General features: G+C 37.0%; 2 protein-coding genes across 18 annotated transcripts in view; one reads left to right on the top strand and one right to left on the bottom strand.

Annotated features, from left to right (window-relative positions):
- Positions 1-19,669, bottom strand: part of Ints9 (integrator complex subunit 9) — a 91,282-nt gene extending 71,613 nt beyond the window's left edge. For all 4 annotated transcript variants that reach the window (XR_013430169.1, XR_013430168.1, XM_005337223.5 and 1 more), the window contains exon 1: positions 19,184-19,669. Coding sequence is in view for 2 of the 4 variants with exons in the window: in XM_005337223.5 (XP_005337280.2) it covers positions 19,184-19,192 (9 nt within the window). In the remaining 2 variants the exon portion in view is untranslated. The remainder of the gene's footprint in view (positions 1-19,183) is intronic.
- Positions 19,670-19,696: 27 nt separating this feature from the next.
- The window catches only part of Hmbox1 (homeobox containing 1), a 162,604-nt gene continuing 159,732 nt past the window's right edge, over positions 19,697-22,568 (top strand). For 5 of the 14 annotated variants that reach the window (XM_078030813.1, XM_078030815.1, XM_078030814.1 and 2 more), the window contains exon 1: positions 19,699-19,966. The gene's annotated coding sequence lies outside the window, so the exon portion shown is untranslated. Of the gene's footprint in view, positions 19,967-22,568 lie in introns of all 14 variants that reach the window. The other 9 variants (XM_078030816.1, XM_078030817.1, XM_078030819.1 and 6 more) reach the window with 3 other exon arrangements.

The raw sequence follows: 22,568 nt of genomic DNA, 5'->3' as shown, positions 1-22,568 counted from the left end.
GCACCCCTGTGTTTAATCCCCAGTACCAAAATAAGTAAGAATTGTAATACCATTTATGTGGCAAAAAATTAAAATGTATCATAAAAGAAATGGTGTACAAATTTTTACATGTTAATGGAAAAAGAGAAAATTAGTTACAAAAAATAATTCTTTCCAAACTTTTTTTTCATGGAACTTAAGAAACTTACATATGGAAGAATAGCCACCCAAACATAGAAGTACAATAATTAGAGAGGATGTTCACTTTCTGGACTTCCAATTTATTACAGATGGACATTCCTAATCTGAAAATCTGAAATTAAAAATGCTACAAAACCTGGAACTTTTTGAGTACTGACATTTGAGCACAATTATTCTTACTCTGTGAACATCATTAGTTGTCTTCTTTAGGCTACTAAAGTTTCATGGTACCAAAAAAAAAAATTCAGAAGATCATAATGGACCATTCTTTTGGTATTAATAATTAAGCATTTGGTAGGGATATTTGTTACTTTTCAAGGAACTATGCTGAGTGGTAATAAGGGTTCACAATTTTCACTTCGATAATGTATTTGTCTTTGTGCAAAGTAAACAAAATTTTAAATTACTGATGTGACAATGGGAATGGAATAAAAGGAGATGTTACCTCATGAGAAGAATGAGTCAACAAGATAAGGCCTTCTGGGAAAATAAAGAAAAAAGAAAACTTTTAGACTTTCAGTTTAAATGAATGAGGTTGTGCTATCAACCTTCTCCTCCTACCCGGTGCTGGGGAATGAGCCTAGGGTTTTAAGCATGCTAAGTACGTGTTCTACAATTGAGATGTATACCTAGCCCTGACACTAGTGCTTTTAATAAACTCCTTGAGGCCTTCTAGTCCTATAAAGTTTGGCAAAACCCTTTTCTTAAAGATTCCACAAAATTTTATAATACTATGAAAAAGAATTTCAAATGATATTATTATTTAATTGCCAGAAATGTTATTAAGTATATTTATATTGTATACATATTCATGAGTACATAAACATTGACAATGGAAAAGGAACTCTAAATTTAAAGCAGACTCTAGCTTAGAAGATTAGGAACTGAGAATTTCATTGTATGAATTACCTTTAGTATATATTGACGAATGTGTCCTATCCTTTAATTTCATCTTCTACAACTGAATTAAGTTCACATTACTGTCACCATTTTAATCATAAAGATTAAAGATCACACAGCTAATAACACACTGAATTTGTACTTGAACCATAAGTTCTAAATATTTCTCAAATAATTCCACTAAAATATGAGAAATAAGAAAACATATGATAATGTATGATATAAAGAGCAACAGATTTACTTTAGAGAGCATGGTTAGGGGAAAAAAAAATTCAAGCACCTTAGAAATAAAACTGATAATAGGGTTTCTTAGTCATCTAACTTCTCCCTCAATATTGAGCTTGTCTTGTACTTATCTAATCCCTGCTAGAATACTTATGTAGAACAGAGAAGGGAGAGTATTCAATATCTCCATTAAAATTACTGCAAGTCATTTCCATATTTTTGACTAGTTGTACACTAGCATATTTAGCATTTTTAAAACATGGTACTTCCTAATGATAAAACCACAAACTTTTTAACCTCAGACTTTAAAAAAAAAAAAAGTAGTTCTGCTTATGCCTATCAGACTTTTAGCTTCTGTAAAAAATTATAAAATATTCGGAAAGGTTAAAGGGAACTTTGAATTCCAAATGAATCATAGTATTAAATGGAAGATCTAAAACAATAAAATTTCTGGAAAAGCACTACTCACTAAAAATAAAATGCACACCATGTACTTAATCTTAAATTTTGTAATGGTCAGATTAGAAAAGTAAAAAGGAACAGGTGAAATTAATTTTAATACTACATTTTATTTAACTCAATATATCTACATTATTATCATTTTAACATATAATCAATATAAAATATTAATGACATATTTTACATTACTTTTTTGTACCGTCTTCAAAATCTGAAGTGAACTATATACTTAGAGTGTATTTCAATTCAAATACAAAATTTTTATCTGAAATAACTTCATCTATGCCTATATTCCATAAAATTTACTTCAAAGAGTAGATCTACTTGCCTAGGTTCTGGTAAACATACTAAAATTTTATCAATAACTGAATTATCAGTTTTTTGATTTTATGCTGGGAACTGAACCCATGGCCTCAAGCCTGCTAGTCTTCACTATACTACTGAGCCACACGCTGCCACACACTGAGTGAATAAGACAACCTAAAGATTAAAAGTATTTGCAAGAATCTGAAAATAGAAAATTAGAAAAACCAAAATTCTTATGACTCCCTAAACAACATGTTAAGTTGGACAAAATATCTGAGCAGGCATTTGCTGAAGATTATGGATGCCAAGTGACAAGAGGCCCAACAACAATCCTTAGAGGAGTACAAATTAAAACCACAGGAGACACAACTAAACCCTAGCAGAAGGGTCAAAATTAAAACTACACACTATCAGAAGGGTCAAAATTAAAAAGACTTACTACCAGCCCAATAATTCAGAGTCATCCTTGGTGCAAGCATCAGTAATTCATTCCTTTTGATTCTTTAGACGTATTCCACTATATGAATATACCAGTTTATCTACTCACAAAATGATGTACATTTGGGTTATTGCCAATTTTTGATGATTATGAATAGAGATGGCTAAACATTTACATACAGATCTTTGAAGGGGCTTACAATTTTATTTCTCTTGGGTAATTAAAAATAGGATTGTTGAATTATAAGGTAAATATGTTTAACTTTATAAGAAACTATCAAACTGTTTCCCAAAGCGGAAATTTATTTTTGGCTTAAAGACATCAGAGTCAGTTTTCATTGCTGGACTGTGTGCACCCAACATTTCATTTGACCTGGGCATAAACTCTAGTTCTAATTTTGTTTCTAAGGTACTATTAGCCTGAATGAAACCCTAAATTCTTTGGGGCTCAATTTTCTCATCTGATAAATGAGGAGATTTCATTAGATTATTTCTAAACTTTCTTTTGACAAAAAAATATTGTTTCTCATTATTCCATCAATTCACTGGGTAAACCAAAACTTGGTTTTTTATATCATCTGTCATCAAGACATGTCTGTGGCACTATATTCTGTTAAAACTTACCTTCTGAAATAGAAAATAGAATAGAAGAAAATTGAACAAGCTCAAAGGAATCAGATCAACTGATCCAAATACTTCTTTTTAAGAATGAGGAACTTAGTTTTTCAAGGACTTGCAAACTTTTCTCAGTCTTGACACACCTAAGTCATTGCTGAGGATCACCAGGAGACACTTCATGCCTTAAATTTTTTGATACTAAGCAAAAAATTAGATGGGTGCAAAAAATTAACTATATGTAATTTTTCATGTGGCAGGGAAAAGGAAGGGCACATTCTACTGAAATAGAATCCTGGGATTATAGGTGTGTGCTACCATGCTTATTTATAGGAAGGACTTTAAAAGTTTGATCTTTAAGCTATGATGCTGGGAGAAAATACCTATAGATTTAATCATTATCCTAAGAAATTTTAAGGCAAAAAGTAGTTCAATGAAAGGAAAAAATAATCAACCAAGACAAAAATTGATATCTTTAATTTACAAAGAGCTGTAACAAATGAATAAGGCAAGAAATATACTCCAACAGAAAAATGGGCAAAAAAACACAAACAAGTAACTTATGAAAGGATATAAAGGCCCCAAAATACCCATCTGAAGATGTAACAGAAATGCAGAATTAACAGAAATCCAGTAGAAAATGTAAAATAAAATTATATTATGACAAAACGCTCAGTTTATAACTTAGTAAAGGGAAAACAGCAGCAACAACAAACCTCACCAAGAAAGTATGGGGAAATGAGGCCTTTCATTTTGTGGGTAAAAATGAAAGCGCTTCTAAAGATTATATTGAATCATAATTTAAAATGTGCATGTGTGGCCTTTGAACTAGTAATTCTACTTAGGATTTGATACTAAGCAAAAAATTAGATGGGTGCAAAAAATTAACTACAGAGTATGCTTTCCACAGCATTGTGTGGGAGTTGGAAAAGTAAATCAAAATGTTCAACAGTAGAATAAATCCATACATTATACTGTAAAAATATTCAAAATGAACTATAAAATATTCAAAATGAATGTACTCATCAAAATCCTATCCTTTCATCTGTATTCCCCTTTTTTTAAATAGTAAAATTCCATTTCTACGGCCACCCAGAATGAAGATTGTACTTGCTAGTCTCACTTAGACCTAGATGTAGTCAGGTATGTAAATTTTGGCAAAGAAGAAATAAATCTAAAAAGGTATATATGCAACTTTTACAATGTATCAGAGAGGACATGTCTTTTTTGACCCTTCCTCTTCCTTGCTTGCTAGAATATAGATATAATGGTCTGAGCTGGTAATGTCATACATGAAGTCACATACTATAGATGGTAGAACAAAAGCTAATTGTATCTTAGTCTGTACAGTGAATGCATGAACACACACATAGGTAAACATCCATGCAGCTGTTTATATGTCTTAAATTTTTCTTAGTTTTACTGTATAAAAATTCACAAACACAACTCTAAGTATCATACTTTCTAGTGATGTATCTATATTCATGTTGATGACCTAATTGGGAATATCCTATGTATTTATCAATTCTGGAGGAACAGGATCACTCTCTACTCCCCTATCTCAATGAAGATGAAAGCCAAGGAGTTCATTAGTGCTTCTGTTTATTTCCTATTTCACAGCTGGGCATTCTTCTTATACTCTAAGACACCAGATAGTCCCACTGGGCCTCAGGATGCCTTTTGTCCTGATGAATTTGTGAACTCTGTTACTGCTTATAAGGTCCTCTGCAGAGCACTTAGCACAATCCTCAGTCCTAGGCGGTAATTCTGACTTTGTATTTGCTTTGATGCATTTGCTAAGCTCCTAATTCTTGTTTTGATCATATGTCACTTTTCAAAATATTTGCTGTTGCAACTGCAGTGAAGCCATCCTTTTAAAATTATACACTTCCAAAGTTTTCCTTAATTATGTAAAATATAGCTATTCTTACTTATTTGTCCCAGATTTCCAAAGGGCTGAATTTCAAGGCTTAGTGGGGTGCTTAGTCTTACTATTCTAACCATTAAGTCTTGTGTGAACGCCCATCTGTTGTGGCTTCAATCTACTTTTCTAGCCTTTCCTCCAAAGTACATGTAGCAAGTTTGTTCCCGCCTTACAATCAATGTGCAGATCTTACATGTTCATTATATACACATATAATGAACATGTTGGCATTCTCAAGTGATAAATTAAGAATTAATGAATTAGGAGGATGTTAGTGGACAAAAATGTGTCCACTGTACTGCACAGCAAAAAAAAAAACACACAAAAAACCAAAAAACCCCAAACAAACAATAATAAATTGTACTTGCTTGACACTGGAGAAACAGAATAACTCGCTTCACAAAACCTTTTTACTTTAACTGTCCCTTCTGCCTCCAATATGACATAACCCTTCTATTCAGACATATCTTCAAGCCAAAGTACTTTTTCTTTTCTTTTTTTTTTTTAATGGTACTGGGGATGAAATCCATAACAGTATACATGCATGCTAGGCAAGCACTCTACCACTGGGCTACATTCCCTATTCCTCAACATACTTTTTAAGCCAGCTGAGATTTTACTTCTTGGGGAATCTGTGACTCTCTAGTTGGAATTCATCTTTCAAAACCCTAATCTTCCATAGGTCACTCACTATTGCTTTTATAATACATAGTGTCTTCACCAAAGAGACAAGTGAGGGCTGGGGCTGTAGCTCAGTGGCAGAGTGCTTGCCCAGCATGTGTGAAGCACTGGGTTTGATCCTTAATTAAGATATAATTAGCACTGCATAAAAATTAATTAATTAATTAAAATTTTAGAATGACATGTGACCACATAATAGAGTGTACCCCATACAGTATGTCTACAGCTGTTAGTGAGTTACTGACAGCCAGGGTCTATGTCTATTTATCTTTAACATGTTCCACAGTAGAAAGAATGTTTTGTACAAGATAGTTTCCTACAAAATAGGCATTTAGTAACATTTACTGAACTATATAACCAAACAATGGAATTTTGTTATTGCTTCTTAAATCTGTTATAACTAGCTGTTTATCATTTTTACTCCCATGGGATCTACACAGCTTGAATCAAGCATCATTTAAAATAAGCCACCACCTGAGACTTTTTGTTCCTACAGAGATTTTTTTTTTTTTTGGTATGTGTGGTAATTATGTTTATTTTAACAGACTGATTTGTTTACATTTCTTGGTTTTATCAGGCTTGTCTCTGAAGTACAGAGAAACTATTTCTGGCTGTTCTATTTTCCAAGGAAATCTTACAATTTCTTTTAAGGTCACAGAAGTCTATTACTTCCATGAGTATGCCATGCACCATGTAAGACTTTCAGTTATAAAACCTATTGTTTGCCCAAAAGTCTGGAAATGGCTCACGAGATATAATTAACTGCCTAGGTCAAACAATAAAACACAAATAGATCTTCCCCTTAGAAAAAAAAATTTTGTTGGGCTATGTAAAAGAATCTCACTTTACTAATGACTAAAAATTATGGAGTAAGAGAAAAGCTAGCTATAGCATATAAATTAAAATATACAAAAATTTCAAGCCAAAAGTCAATATCACAGTGATGTGTTGAGTTAAAGTAGCACGTCATTCACACCAGAGATAGAACATGTACTACCACCACTCCTATCAAAAACTGTGCTCTATGTATAAACCAGTGTAAATAACCATAGAAAGGAAAGATATTTGAAGCTGGGGGGGTTGGGTGGGTGGTACACACCTAGAGTCCCAACTCAGGAGGCTGAGGTAAGAGGATCAAAAATTCAAGACTAATTTGGGCAATTTATCAAGATCCTGTCTCATGGGCTGGGGATATAGCTCAGTTGGTAGAGTGCTTTCCTCACATGCACAAGGCCCTGAGTTTGATCCCCAGCATCACACATGTACATACGCACACACGCACGCACACACAAAATGATACTGTCTCAAAAAATAAAAAGGGCCAGGGATACAGTTCAGTGGTAAAGCATCTAGTATGGTAAACATCAATTGGTAAATAAATATCTGCCAAATTATATACCTACAAAACCCATAAGAACCAACTAGGAAACCACTTAAACTGAAATTTATTCAATAAGAGACTGTATACTTAAAATAAGAAATAAATCATCATTTTATATGTAAACTATGTAGGAAAAGATTCCAATTCAGACACAATCAAAAAGATAAAAAGTATTTTGATGTACATTTGACAGGAAACATCTAAGAGCTATATTAAGAAGTTTAAAAATGCTACAAAGATAAATTTTAAAAATGTTTGAGGCAGGCGTGGTAGTGCTCATCTGTAATCCCAACGGCTTGGGAGGTTGAGGCATGAGTCCAAAGTCAGCCATAGCAACTTATCGAGGCCCTAAGCAACTCAGCAAGATCCTGCCTCTAAATAAAATACAAAAAAAGGGCTGGGGAATGTGGCTCAGTGGTTGGGCTCAATGGTTGATTCAATCCCTAATACGACAAAAACACAAAGTTTGAGTAAAGGAAATAACATTTCTTGTTCTTGGATAAACCCAGTTATATACTGAAAGAAATTAGTCAATTCTCTCCTTAAAATTTATAAATTTGATCTGATCTAAATAAAAATATAAAAAGAATTTTGGAACTAATAATTCAAATTTTATAGAGAATCAAAAAGTCTTAATTTTATATGAGAAAATAAATGTTTGAGAGCAGCTTGGAAAATTCTGAAATAAAGAACAATAAGCAAAAGAACCACAGGATATTAAAACATACTTCAGGGCTGGGGATGTGGCTCAAGCGGTAGCGCGCTCGCCTGGCATGCGTGCGGCCCGGGTTCGATCCTCAGCACCACATACCAACAAAGATGTTGTGTCCGCCGAGAACTAAAAAATAAATATTAAAAATTCTCTCTCTTTCTCTCTCTCTCTCTCCTCTCTCTTTTAAAAAAAAAAAATAATAAAACATACTTCAAAACTACATATGGCTGGGTGTGGTGGCATATGCCTGTGATCCTAGTGGCTTGGGAGGTTGAGGCAGGAGGATCAAGAGTTCAAAGCCAGTCTCAGCAAAAGTGAGGTGCTAGGCAACTCAGTGAGACCCTCTAAATACAAAATATAAAATAGGACTGGGGATTTGGCTCAGTGGTTGAGTGCCCCTGAATTCAATTCCCAGTAACCCCACCCAAAAGCTACATATGGCAAAATAGTTTAGGACTAGATCTATTAATACTAGAGTATTAATAGATCAAGAGGAACAGAAGAACTCAGAAGGAAACAGAAATTCAAAGGCTTTCCTAAATATATGAAAAGATGTTCCATATGTTACACATGAGAAAAAAATCAAAACTATAATGACATACCATTTTTTTCACTTTTCAGTGATTAAAAAAAAATAAGATTGATAACAGCACCAGGATAGCTAGAGGCAACCATACAATCTGACTAATTGCTATGGAGGCATTTTGGCAAAAAAACTAAACAGAAATTGTATATTCCCTTTAGACCATCAGTTTTACCACTAGATGTGTTCTAGATAATTCCCAAGATTCTCACAAAGGATATTATCTGTAAAACATGATTTGCAATTGCAAAAGACGGGATACAACCTAATGTTCACAGATTTGGTAAGATAAATTAGGGTATATCTAAACAACAGATTATTATCCAAATGAATTTTCTATAGCAATAGCATTAGAGTATTTTTGAGAAACAGTAATATTAGTTTCATGAATTATGTTTTACATCAGCAACAAAAACCACACTTTAAATTTTAAGTAACAAAAATTGTTGAGGGGTGGGGGTAGTAGAACTGTATCTTCCAGGCTAAAACCCACAATTCCAAATTCTCCCTTTAGGCTTTGAAAACACAAAGTGTCTGCTAGAAATATATATTTAAAAATACTTGAAAGGAGTATTGAAAACATGTCATTGTTTGGAATTAAAGTTTCTTGAAAACAAGAAGAATGGAGATCTTGTTAAATGTAGATCCTGATTCATTAGGTGTGGATACGCAATTTTATAACATGAGGCAATTCACTGATATGAAATGATCTTTGTATTTCTAACCTGAAAAAGCAAAGTGTCAAACCAACCTGTGCACTATTTATGTAAAAAACAAAAGAGAAGATTATTACACACATGCACATAAATTCATAGAATCCCTTTGACATATTCATGAGAAACTGATTTTTGTCCCCCTGGGGGAGAAGATAAAGGAGTAGAAGGAACCTCTCCTCCCCGCTTTTATTTTTTAACACATTTTTACACATTTGATTTTAAAAACACGTATTAAGTAAAATTCAAAAAGATGCTCTACATCATTAATCATTAGGGAAATAAAAATCAAAACCACTACACCCATTAGAATGGCTATTAAAACAATAAAAACAACCAAATAAAAACTGATAAGTGTTGCTGAGAAAATGGAAAAATCTGAACCCCCTGTGCATTGCTAGTGGGTCTTAAAACAGTGCAGAAGCAGCTACTGTGGAATATACTATTCTAAGCTCCTCAATAGTTAAACGTAGAATTACCTTATGATTCAGCAATTCCATCTCTGAGCATATACTAAAAAAAATCGAAAGTAAGGGCTTAAACAGATTTTTGTACACCCATGTTCATAGCAGCAGTATCTGAAACAGGCAAAAGGATGAAACAACCCAGTGTCCATCAAAAAGTAAATGGCTAAATGTAATGAGGTCTACACATTCAACAGAATATAAAAAGAAGGCAATTCCGACACATGTGACAGCATGGATAAACCTTGAATACACACACTGTGCTAAGTGAAATAAGCCAGTCACAAAAGGACAAATACTGCTATGTTTCCAGTTATATGAGGTACCTAGAGTGGTCAGACTCATAGACAGAAACTGGATGGTAACTGCCAGAGGCTGAGGGGCAATGGGAAGTTATGTATAATGGCTACAATCAAGAAAATGTTGTAGAGACAAGGGTGATGGCTGCACAACAATGTGAAATGTACTTAATGCTTTACTTAATTCATATTGTGTATATTTTACCACAATTTTTAGAAAGAAATGCCCAAATAAAGACTTATAGCAAGTAAAACCAATGAATTTGTTAACTAAAAATTTTCTCATTAAGAAAGGCTCAGATGGCTTCATTGATGAATTCTATCAAACATTTAAAGAAGAATAATATTAATTCTCCACACACTCTTGTGGAATATAGAGGTAGCAACATTTTTCCAGCTCATTCTATGAGAATGACATTACGCTTATACCAAACCCAGAAGATATCCCTCATGAATACATAGCAAGAATCCTTAATAACATACTAGAGCAAACCAAATCCAGCAAGATATACAAAGGACGTATACCATGACCAAGCAGCACTTATTCCAGGAATTCAAGACTGGTTCAGCAAATTCAAAATTCAATTAAGGAAATCTATCATATTAACAGAAGGACAAAGCCCAAATGACTACTTTGATAGACACCAGACCACCACCTTGACAAAGGAAGGAAAAACTTCTGACAAAATCCAAGATCTATTCATGATAAAAATACTCAACAAACTGGGAGAAGGACAGGATGAAAAAGGATAAGTATGAAAAACATACAACTCATATCATATTTAGTGGTAAAATTTGAATGCTTTCCCTCCAAGATGGGCAACAAATCAAGGATATCTGCTTGTACCATTTCTGTTCAGTACTGTACTGAAGGGTTTAGCTACTGCAATCATGCAAGAAAAAGAACTGAAAACTTGGGAGAAACCAGAAATGAAAACCTATGTTCACACAATCACAACAGCCAATGGTGAAAACGATCCAAATATCTATCACCTTGAGCATGAATAAACAAAACACAGTATATTCATGTAGTGGAATATTATTCAGCAATAAAAAGGAATCATCAACTATTGATACATTCTTCAGTATGATGAGCCTCAAAACATTAAGCTTAAGTGAAAATCAGACATAAAAGACTACATAATTCATGAAAAGAGCAGAAAGGGCAAATCTACAGAGACAAAGTAGATGAGTGGTTGCATGTGCCTGGAGGTAGTAATGGGGGCTGACTGCTAATGCTTCTGGAGTGATGCAAATGTTCAAAAGCCGTACTTTGGTGACTGGTTGCACAACTGCATTTATTAAGTCACTGCATTCAACCCTTTAAATGCATGCATTTTTTTTGAGAGAGAAAATTTTTTAATATTTATTTATTTTTTATATTTGTTTCATTTTTATGTGCTGCTGAGGATCGAACCCAGCGCCCCGCGCATGCCAGGCAAGCGTGCTATCACTTGAGCCACATCCCCAGCCCCAAAATGTGTGTATTTTATGTAAACTATACATTAAAAAGCTATTGAAAAATAAAAAAAAATAGATAGCCATTATAATAATATTCTTTACATTATCAAAACTATTGCTTTAGTCTCATATTTTCACATGCTGGAAAAAAGATATGGGAAGAGAGACTTAAATATGTATAATTATGCTTTCCTCTATTTTAATGGACTAGAAACATGTAGAAATACTGTACTTAGGAAAAGAGAATCTGCTTCAAGGCACAGATCTCAGAATGGATTATGGAAGACGTTTTATTACAAACCTCCCTCAATCCCTTTATAAACATGAGTGATAAAAATTAAACTACTTTAGGGCAAAAAAAAAGCATTAGTTTTTACAATTTCTATTAAAGAATCCCTTTCTTGAACATCATCTGTCTGGTTATCCATCTTTGAGAGAGCTAAAGTTCATTCAGTTGTGCTTTCAATAAAATTTAAATATTTTAGATCTTTAAGGCTCTCCTTCAGATATATAGTCAATCAGGGACAATATAAACCATTTTTTTCCCCTCTCACAGTAAATTCTTAGTCTTAACCACTGAGCACTTTGGGGCTGTCAAGCTGACACTATTTTCATAGGTCTTCCCCACTCCCCCTCTTGTCCTTACTATTCCCATTCTTTCTATTTCTCATGCTCTCTTGCCTAATATGTAAACTCCTAGCTTCATCTATCTGGTCAGCCTTTTACTAGGGGAAGGGGTAAACAGGATCTTCTCGGCTGTTTAATCCTTTGCCCAGCTGCTTCTCCCAGTTGCTTAGTCCCACAATTCTAACACCTTAACATCCACTCAACAGCATTTCTAAGTAACTCATTAGGTCTTTTATACAATTCTCTTTACAGAGTCTAATGGCACATTTTTAACCAAAGAAATCTGCTTCCCTAAAAGGCACACTCACACATTGCTTGTGGGACTGCAAATTGGTGCAACCATTATAGAAAGCAGTATGGAGACTCCTCAGAAAACTTTTTTTTTTTTTAGTTGTAGATGAACAAAATATATTTATTTTATTTATTTTTATGTGGTGCTGAGGAGCGAACCCAGTGCCTTACATGCCAAGCAAGTGCTCTACCACTGAGCCACAACCCCAGCCCTGAAACTTCTACCATTTGGCCCAGTTATTCCATGTCTTAATATATACCCAAAGGATTTAAAATAAGCATATTATAGTGACCCAGCCACATCAGTTTTTATAGCAGCTCAATTTACAACAGCTAAGCTATGGAACCAACCTAGACACCTCAACAGATGAATGGATAGAGAAATGTGGTACACATACGGAATATTACTCAGACATAAAGAATGAAATTATGGCATTTGCCGGTAAATGGATGGAACTGGAGACTATCATGTTAAGTGAAATAAGCCAATCTCAAAAAACCAAAGGCCAAATGTTCTCTCCCATAAATGGATTCTAACATACAATAAAAGAGGGAGAGGGAAGAACAGAAGTTCATTGGATTAGAAAAAGGTGAATGAATGGAAGGAATAGGAAAGACAGAATGAAGTGCACATCACTTTCCTATGTTCATATACAAATACAGGACCAGTTTAATTCTACATTGTGTACAACCACAAGAATGGGAAGTTATACTTCATGTATGTATAATATGACAAAATACATTCTACTGTCATGTATATCTAAAAAGAAGAAAAAAAATTATAAAAAGAAATTTGCTTCTTTTGCTGGTACATCTTCCCACATTCAGTCACTTCTATTGGTTTGGTTTAGTAAATACGGTCAAAGCCTGCAGTAGATGAAAGACATGAGGACAGATTAAACAAAGTTACATTAGTAAGACAAATAGTAAGAGTAAACAGAATTGCTGGTAAGGTGGGGAAAATGTATTCTCATATTCTATTGGTAAAATAGAAAACTGCTGGGCAATTGAGACTATCTATTAAAATTTTAAGAAGGTATATTATTGGATACTATTATATCCATATTTTATCATTATATTACAAAAGTACTTCAGCCAGCGCTCAACAATCTCTCTACACAATGGCATTTGCTGTAATATTGCTTTAACTGTATGAAGAAAACCCACTAAGTTTTAAGTTCCATACAAGCAGGGAATACATCTGTTTTTTGTTCACTGAAGTACAGCCAGTTCCTTATCCAATGCCTACCAGAGCTGTTCAGAAAGATTTGTTGAGTAAATAAATAAATGATGGAGGGGATTGGAAGATTGGTCTATTCTTGGACCCCCAGTGGTGTTTAGAAAGCCAGGAGCAATTTTTCCATTTTAAGTTGCTAGGTTTTGAGTTCAACAGTCACTGCACTCTCAGCTCTCTTATAAGTTTTTGGTCAAATACTCTTTGCTGATCACTAGAGCAAATGGCAGAGGGATTTAAGTATTCAGAACAAACCAGTCACAAAACAAATGGGCTACTGCTGTTAAAGCGAGATTTATGTTTGGAGTGGGGCAGCACTCTGGTTTTGCCGATAACCAGAGGCAAGGAAGTTTATTTTTTTCAATTCAACTATTATTAATTTTTTTTTGCCTTGGTTAAGTATAAAAGACTTAATTTTTAGAGTCACAAATTAGGACTCTGAAATGCCCAAGGGTAAATTATCTATTTAGGGCATACTGAACAAGGTATATAACTTGTTTTTATGTCACACATAGCTTTTCAGAGTTTGAGGAAATCATGAAAGGAAAAAAACGTACCATACCGAGTTTGTGATAAAAAGACCATTCAAAGGCTTGAAATGACATTACATCATATAGACACATGAGGGCACTCTAATCAACCAGCTAGGAGAAACAGAAGAGAAAAAGCAGGTTGACATTTTAACAACCACACTGCAATAGGTGCATCAAGCACTGATAAATTTTTGAATGCTTATTATGTATAGCAAGAGATTTTCTGTTCAGGATCCAAGTTATAGGAAATGAAAAGAATTCTGTGACTATAAACAGGAGAGAAAAAATCCAACATGCTCAGACTCAAGGTGAGGATTAACCACATCCCTTTCTAATGATTTCTTAAACTGACCTTGGGGTAGGATTCACACCTTTCAAGCAAATATCTTCTATATAATCTACAACACCACTTGGTGTTCACTTGTCCTCTACTGGGAGTAGTCCATGAATTCATTTCTTTGCTCCATCTGTTTTCTCCAGAGTAACAGTGAGTTAAAAGTTTGAGCCAGTAGAAATGAAACGATATTTTGCACAAAGGCACAAACACCATTGAAAAATACATTTCATGGCCTTCTCAATTTTTTACATTTGTAAATACAACTATAGCATAAGATTTTCTTCATCAAATTCAATAAGTATAGTATAATACAGATTCAAATGACTTTTCTTTCAGACCTTTCACAACAGAGTAACTATAATTCTGAAAAGAGCCATGGATAGTGAGGCAGACGGCTCAATCACAAAGGATTATCATTAATCTTAAAGTCATATTCAAATTTGAGTCTCAGCAAGAATATAAATAATTCCATGTCATAGATTTCTGGGGTCAAATGTAATGCTTAAAATTTAAAGTGCTGAAACTTTAAATGCCAAGGTTATTCTGTGGTTGCATGGTAAGTCTCTGTTGACTGAATAAGCTATAAAATTCTAACTCTTGAACCATCTAGAAAGTACATGTGCTGCATTCTTGAACTTCTTAATATTTTGTTCATTTTAATCTTCATCTGTTTGAATGATTAGATTCCTAGCCATGATGTTTACAACTTACTTACTGTAAATGTACTAAACAATTTTGTGGTCTATGGTCTTTTGTTAATAAGGACTGTGGTGAATTCTAGTTCCTATCTGTAGCTGACTGGCCATTAGGGTAGGCTCAATCTATTCTAATAAGCAAACATATACTAAAATGAGCTAATTAGAAGATAACATTTCCAATTTTCTTGTTCTTTCTAAAAAGATTAATTGAAAAGACCAATGAATATTTTTAAAGTTGCCCAAATATGACATAATTTTATATATATAGGCAGTGATTAAGATCCTTTGATCACTATCCAAACAATACATTAGAATGACACTGTCTTCATGTGGATGGGTGAAAAGCCACTAAGAAAGAGATATGCAAAGTTAGAGAATTACCAAATGGTATTTGGAAGCTAAATTTAGATAATATAGGGCTGGGGTCATGGCTCAGTGATAGAGTGCTTGCCTAGCATGCATGAAGTACTGGGTATGATCCTCAACACCACATAAAAATAAGATACTGTGTCCAGCTAAAACTAAAAAATAAATATTTAAAAAAAAATTTAGATAATATTTAAAGCTAATTTAAAAAATAGCCTTACATACAATTTCTCAGTATGCACTTTATCCTCCTTTCTAGGGCTGGGGATGCTGCTCAGTGGTAGAGCATTTGCCTAGTGTATGGGGGGGGCCCACATTCAATCCCCCTGTATAGGGTGCTGGAGTCCCTGTCCCCAATTAGCAACAGATTATTCAGTCAGGGAGACTTGGGTTCAGATCTTGGCTCTATTACATTTTTTAAATTTGAGTAACTGTTGAGTCACTTATTTCACTTCCTCAAATATCAAATTTTTAATCTGTAAAATGGGAATGCTATCAGATGAAATGATTAAATGGGACACTGTATAAGTACTTAGCATAAGGCCTGGAACATTGTGCTCTATAAAAGGTAACAATTATTCTTTTTACTCCAAAGATTATGGCTTACTGTAATTATGTTAACTTCACCTGTGATTTTTTTCTCAATGTTATTCATATACTTTGACAGTCCTTCAGAAATTATTTATTCAACTATTTAGTGAGGTCACACTCTTTGTCAGGCTCTCGGAATATAAAGGTTTACATGAGGGAGGACAGATACTAAACATATAATTACAGGTCCTACTAACAGGAAGGGTGCCATGGAAGCAATTAACAGGAGTACTTAATTCAAGAAGAACTTGAAAAAGTGCTATTTAGATAGAGACTTGAAATATGAAGACATTAGCCAGGCAAAAAATGATTATGGCAGGCAATGTGACATATTCAACATTCCAAAGGCGAAAGAGAAAAGGGTGAGTTCAAGAGACTAAACTTGTCCTAAATGATTGGGGGGGAAAAAGAGCAAGGAAGAAAGTTAGATATGGGTGTGAAAAGGTTAGCAGAATCATATTCTTCAGGGCCAAATCAACCAAGTTAAGAATTATAAGACTTGATCCTAAGGGCAAAGGAAGCTATAAGGCTTTATGGAACACATTTAAAACAACTGCTGGGATGCAGAGTACAGAATGGATTTGAGAGAATGAATGAATGAATGCAGAGACCAGTTAGATAGTCTTACTGCATTTTAATTGTTAAGTGAAAAGAGCAGTGTTAGTGAAACTGGAGAGAAACAGACCTATTCAAGAAACTTTTATAAAGGAAACAGAATCACCAAGATATGAGCGGGGCTGTTGATATCAATATGGCGGTTGTCAACCAGACAAAGACAGAAACTTTTTTCCAAAGATACTTTGGAAAATCTTAATCTCAAAAACAAGAATGTGCTGAACAAAATGTATTTCTGTGTACTGTGATTATTAATCTTATTTTTATTGGAGGAAGGGCTGCTGAGGATTGAACCCAGTGCCTTGCACCTGCTATGCAAGTGATCTACCACTGAGCTAAACCCTCAGCCCTTATGATGTAAATGCAGCCTACCTCATATTCCTGAAGCAGTACACAGGGCTAAAAATTTCAGGACACAGGAAGATGTATGCAAACCCTTTGGGAGGCACAACACAAAAGTCTAACTTAATGAGGAACAATGCTTTTGAAACTACTTTGGTAGTTTGATAAAGATTCCACATTATAGGCCATCAATCTTTCAACTTCAGAAGTTTTCAGTATGCAACCATGGTTTGAAAGTAAAGAGGGAGGGAATATCAATAGAAACACTTCCTTTTTCTCTGAGGCATCTTTTGATTCTTACAGAGAAGAAGTCATTTTCTTTTTTGCTTTTCATGTTTTCACATCTCTAAATAAATTAAACAGGATTTCATGAGCAAACCAAAGTGTATGTAAAGTAATGCCTGATACCATCATGAATGTGTTAAGCAAAATCTTTTTCACAGTTGCCTGCCTTCTGAAACTAAACTGAGCATATCAAATATGATTCTTTTTTTCTTGTATGTGGTATCAGTGTTTTGATTTCAGGAGCATTCTACCTGAGCTAGCTACATCCCCATCACTTTTTCAAAGTCTTATTTTGAGACAGGGTCTTGGTAAGATACCCGGGTTGCGTTCAAACTTGGGATCCTCCTGCCTCAGTCTCAAGAGTAGCTGCGATACAGGTGTGCACTGCCACACCTGTCTTGATTTAGTTTTTATTAGGATATATGTTCTATGTTTCAACCATTAAGGTGCCAAGCTCTTTTGATCCTATAGGTTGAAATCTTCATGGAAGGTCCTGTCCCACTATTTTTTTTTTTTTTTAGGTGTTGGAAATTGAACTCAGGTTGTCATGCAGGCTAAGCAAGCACTCTACCACTGAGCTACATTCCCAGGCTCCTACTTATCCTTTTTATCAGTTCAATCTCACCTTCCAGAAAGTTGTCCTCCCCAATCATCTGTTCTCTCATTTCACCAAACCTTGAATATGCCTTTATTTTACTGTGATCACAAGTGAACTGAAATTTTATATTGCTCTTCTATCTTCTTCCTTAGGTAGGGCAAGGGCTTCCCCTTAGGGCAAGAGTCGTAACTTTCAATCTGAACTGTTAAATGTGTAGCACACTAACACAGAGGCAAAGATATTCTTAAGGCTTACTAACCTGTATCCTTCCCCTTTCCTAAATGGCTTCAAGGGAGACAGTTTTGGAGTTGAATCTACTTTTAAGACTTTCTGACTTTCACTAAGAAAACAGCTGGTGATTATCAAATTAGAGTAGGTGGGTTGTAGTCATTGGAAAAGCATATTAAAATAACTATAAATAAATCTTAAAAAATAAAAACAAACATTTTCTTTTTGGGTGACATCACAGAAAATAATAAGCTGGCTGCAAGAACATAGACTTTAAAAGGTTGAGAAACAGCATTACACACCTGCTTTTCTATTTTCTTAATTATACTATCACTAATCCAGTAGAGTTGGAATAAACTAACTTGTCAGGACTGTGTGCACCATGAGAGTTAAAATGGCTCAAAACAAAGGTCAGAGAAGCTTTCCTAGAAACCAAGAGTTTGAGCTTTGGGATGCAAGACTTCTCCAGGAAGGCAGGCATGCTCCAACTTGCCTTGAATCATGCAGTCTACCCCAGCCCTAACCTGGAATCCCTAACACTTCCTTTCTGTGCATCCCAATCCGAGGCAGAGTTTGAGACTCAAATCCTTCAAGTTCGCGCTCTGGCCACTGCTTTCTCTGAATTTCAAGGACAGTCAGGTGTCTGTAATAGGAAATTTAAGAAGCAAGCAGGTTCAGTCAGATGTTCAAATCGAATCAGGCTTCTCAACAAAGGTAGGGAAAGAGGAGACTCCAGTTGGAAATAGGTTAAGAGACGCAGGTGCAAGCTAAGAAGATGGAACCCAGCGGACGTAGCCTAGCCTTAACTCGAAGGGGAAGGAATGTGACAGTCGGCCTCATGTTTGTCCAAAGGGACCCGCCAGAGAGCGACTGAGACCTCTGCGCAGTTGCGTGGGTGAGTGTATGGGGAGGACAGGCAAGGGAGCGAATTCAAACCTCCATCACAAAAAGCAGCCACAGTCTTCCTTGGGCCCCCTCAATTTCCAGCTCCCTATCTGCCACCCTTCTAGCGACGGTTCCCTGCCCAAGGTGGAAACGACGAAGTCCAAAAGCATCCCGCACCACCTCTGCCGTCCGACTTAGGAGTCGAGACTCACCAGTTTCATTTCAGACTTTTGGTGGTTCTATACCAGTCTCCGCACTCCTCAAGCCTAGCAAGCGCCTTCCGGTTCAACCTCGCCGCCGGCCGCCAAGAGCATCGCGGGACTTGCAGTCTTTCCTCCTCGCGCCCCTGCCCGGGGCATCCTGGGAAGTGTAGTCCTCCCAAAGCATGACGGGAACTGTGGTCACCTCTCCCTTTCCTTCCTCTCCTCTCGGAACTTACTCAAATTTATCTCCGCCGCCAATCCATCCTCCCTCTCCGCCCCAGCATGATATCATGTCCCAGAGAAGGGCCCGGCACCCATGGTGTTCTGGGACGTGTAGTCCCCGCAGCTCCGTTTCCCCTTACCCCGCCTCCCTGTGGGAAGGCGGATGGGCGCGGGCCTTGCCGGGAGCTGTAGTTCCCTGGGGCCTCCAGATGCCCAGCCCTGCATTTATACTCAAGGGAGGCAGAAACTACAACTCCCAGGGACGCCCGGCGGCAGCAGGTGGGAGCGGGGCTGTTGATATCAATATGGCGGTTGTCAACCAGACAAAGACAGTCAGTCTGATGTGATTGAGACAAGGGAGGTTTTCAGGGGGAAACTGGGAGACAGGGGCCTCCCCTCCCCCTTGTGCTCTTCCTGCGCGGCCTCAGCCCTCCCAGCCCCTCCCGACGGGCGCCCCACGCGGAAGACACCCCTCCCCCTCCCGCCTCCCTCCTCCCTACCCCAGCCCTTCGCACCGGGACGTTGGGGAGGGGGCTGTGCCGGGCAAGAGAACTCGGCGAGGATTCGGAGGTGAGTCGAGCGGTTTTGAAGCCGGACTGCCTCAAGTCTCTTTTCTCACTTGTTTCTCTTCACTTTAAGAGAAAAAAAGAAAATTGAGGGGCTTGGGGGAGAAAGTGAGTGGGCGCCGGGGATGGGTCTCCTCAGCGGCCGGTTGGAGAGGAGGGAGGAAGCTGGGGGCTGCCGAGGGGGCGACCCTGGCGCGGGGCGTGGGGTGGGGCAGTTCGTGAGGGGCGGAATTGAGAGGCGTCGACGGCTCTGCAACTCTGGGCTGCGGGCTTCCTCCACGAGGGGCGGAAGGTTTGAATTCCGGAGGTTGGGTCTCCTGCCCGGAGTTCGGGAACTGCGAGGTGGTTTCGAGGTGTGCCGGGCGGTGCGGGCCGTGGAGCGGTGGTGGCAGCCGCGTGACGCGCACTCGGGCGCCGTGCTGGTGTGAGGCACGTCTGGAGATGGGAAGTTGGAGGGGCAGAGGCAGAGCTCCCGCGGGCCTGGGCTGAGCGGCGTGCGCGCGTCCCGGTGCCGGACGGCGGGCGGCCGCGGTGCGGGCCGGCAGGCGCGGCGGCTCGGCGGGTCCGGTGCCCCGGCCGGCGCGCGCTCCGCCCCGCCCCTCCCGGACAGATCTCCACCCCAAACTCCGGGCTGGAGGACTGTGGAGGTGGCGTGGCGCGGGGATGGCTCTCGGCATCCTGAAGTCGGTGGATAGGTGGGAAAGGAAAAGTGTTTCTTGATATTTTATTCCGGAACTGTGTTTGGGTTACACTATTGGGGCTACTTTGAAAGGAGTCCTCCACCCACCTTCACCCCGAAACAGTAGGTAGAGGTATCTTGTTGTCTTCCTGTTCAAAAAAATTCAGAGTCACCTAAAATTCGGGGGCGTGGGCTGGGGGTCAGGAGTGCTGGGCTGCGTACGCGTCTGTCTTCTGAAGAGACGGAATGTCTGCTGTGTGTCCTGAGATAGGACGACTTCATTTCGTAGTAAGAGGAAACTGTTGGGAATTGTTTGCGGGGAAAGGGGGTGCGCTGAAAGTCGCCGCTTGTGTTTTTCTTCCACCCCGCCCTGTTCTGTCTTGCATCTGCCTGAAAGATGGTGTGGAAGAGTGAGGAAGCTTTGGGTGAGTGCGGGCAGGAATGCAGTTGGCAGTAAAGACACCATACTATGTAAAGTTGAATGGTGTAAAGTGATTCTCTCTTTATGTAGCCTGAAGCCTTTGCAAAACCTCATGTATCACACAGGGTAGAGTGATATGACAGGTCCGTTTCTCTGGAATCTTGCATGTCCAGAAACCTTTGCATTCTCTCTACCTCTCTGCCTCCCTTCCGTCCTTTCTTCTTCCTTTTTATTTCCCCTTTTCCTCCTGTCTTCCTTGACATGGTGTAGTTTTCTTCCTGATGAGCACAATGCCTTCTGTGCTTTTTTTACTTAGTTTGTGCCAATATGGTTGTGCTTGTTATCATTTTACCATAAAATGCGTCAATAAATGAAAAAGACCTGTATATGTTTTTATTTTGCATTTATGCTACAGGTAATTATAACATCGGGTTTGCAGTGCTTTGCATGGAACTTACTAAAATCACACAACTAAGTTGCTCCATCTAATTGGATTATAAATCAAGTTTGGAGAATTTGACTTTTGAATTTTCAGTTAGAGTTAAAAAAAGGAAGAGGAGTGCAACGTCTCTTGTTTCTCACAGTCTTTAATATTTAATAACATTATACCAGGAGAACTTAAGATCATATATTTGGTGCTTCCTTCAATCTGAAATATAAGTTCTTCAGTAACCCTCTGTGACACATTTTTAGTGTCATAGAGTTTTAAATGACTAAAGGAATTGACATAATTTCTATTTAGACTGTTGAGAAATTAATGTTATTACATATTTAGTCCAGACCTTATCAGTTTTTGGGTCTGCCACCTATCACTAAGAGACTTTTAGATTTCATAAAAACTGAAAGACATATGAATATACTATGTAATTTTTTGATAAGTTTTATAACCTCTGATTTGAAATTTGTGCTGTTGGTCATTCATACAGATAAGGGAACTGTAAGCATGAGGTAGCATATATATTTAGATTGACCTGAATAGAAAAAACATGAATGTGTATTCTGAATCTTGAATTTAAACTATAGAAAATGTTGTTCCAAAGCTGAATCTTTAGTTTGTTAGACACCAAGATTTCCATAATTACTTATTTTAAGCTTTTATCTTTACCTGAAATGTTACTTTGCAAAAACTAGAGAAAAATTGTATGTAACTACATAATAGTCTTTTTAAAAAGACATATTTTATAGTCATAGAATGTTAAAATGTATGCTAAGCATTTTAGAAATAAAAAAATAAAATGTTGAGAGTTGGAAAAATGAGTGTTTTCCACCACCCTTTGCTAAAAAAAAAAATTATTTTGTTTGTTTTCATCTATGGAAATAGAGTTATTTGCTGGGAAAAGAGATTATTAAACTTTTTCTAATAGTTGGATCAAAATCATTACACATAAACCAGATCTATTCCTTGTATTCATTGGGCTGATTCTCTTGCATCTTACGCACTGGGGCATTAAAATGATGTAAAGCCTTTACTGCAGGTTAAAGCATAGAACATTCTCAGCATGAGGA

Source organism: Ictidomys tridecemlineatus, chromosome 14 (assembly GCF_052094955.1).
Source record: "Ictidomys tridecemlineatus isolate mIctTri1 chromosome 14, mIctTri1.hap1, whole genome shotgun sequence".
Classification (NCBI taxonomy): domain Eukaryota; kingdom Metazoa; phylum Chordata; class Mammalia; order Rodentia; family Sciuridae; genus Ictidomys; species Ictidomys tridecemlineatus.
The sequence above is the reverse complement of the archived record's forward strand: the minus strand, read 5'-3'. Positions and strand labels throughout refer to the sequence as shown.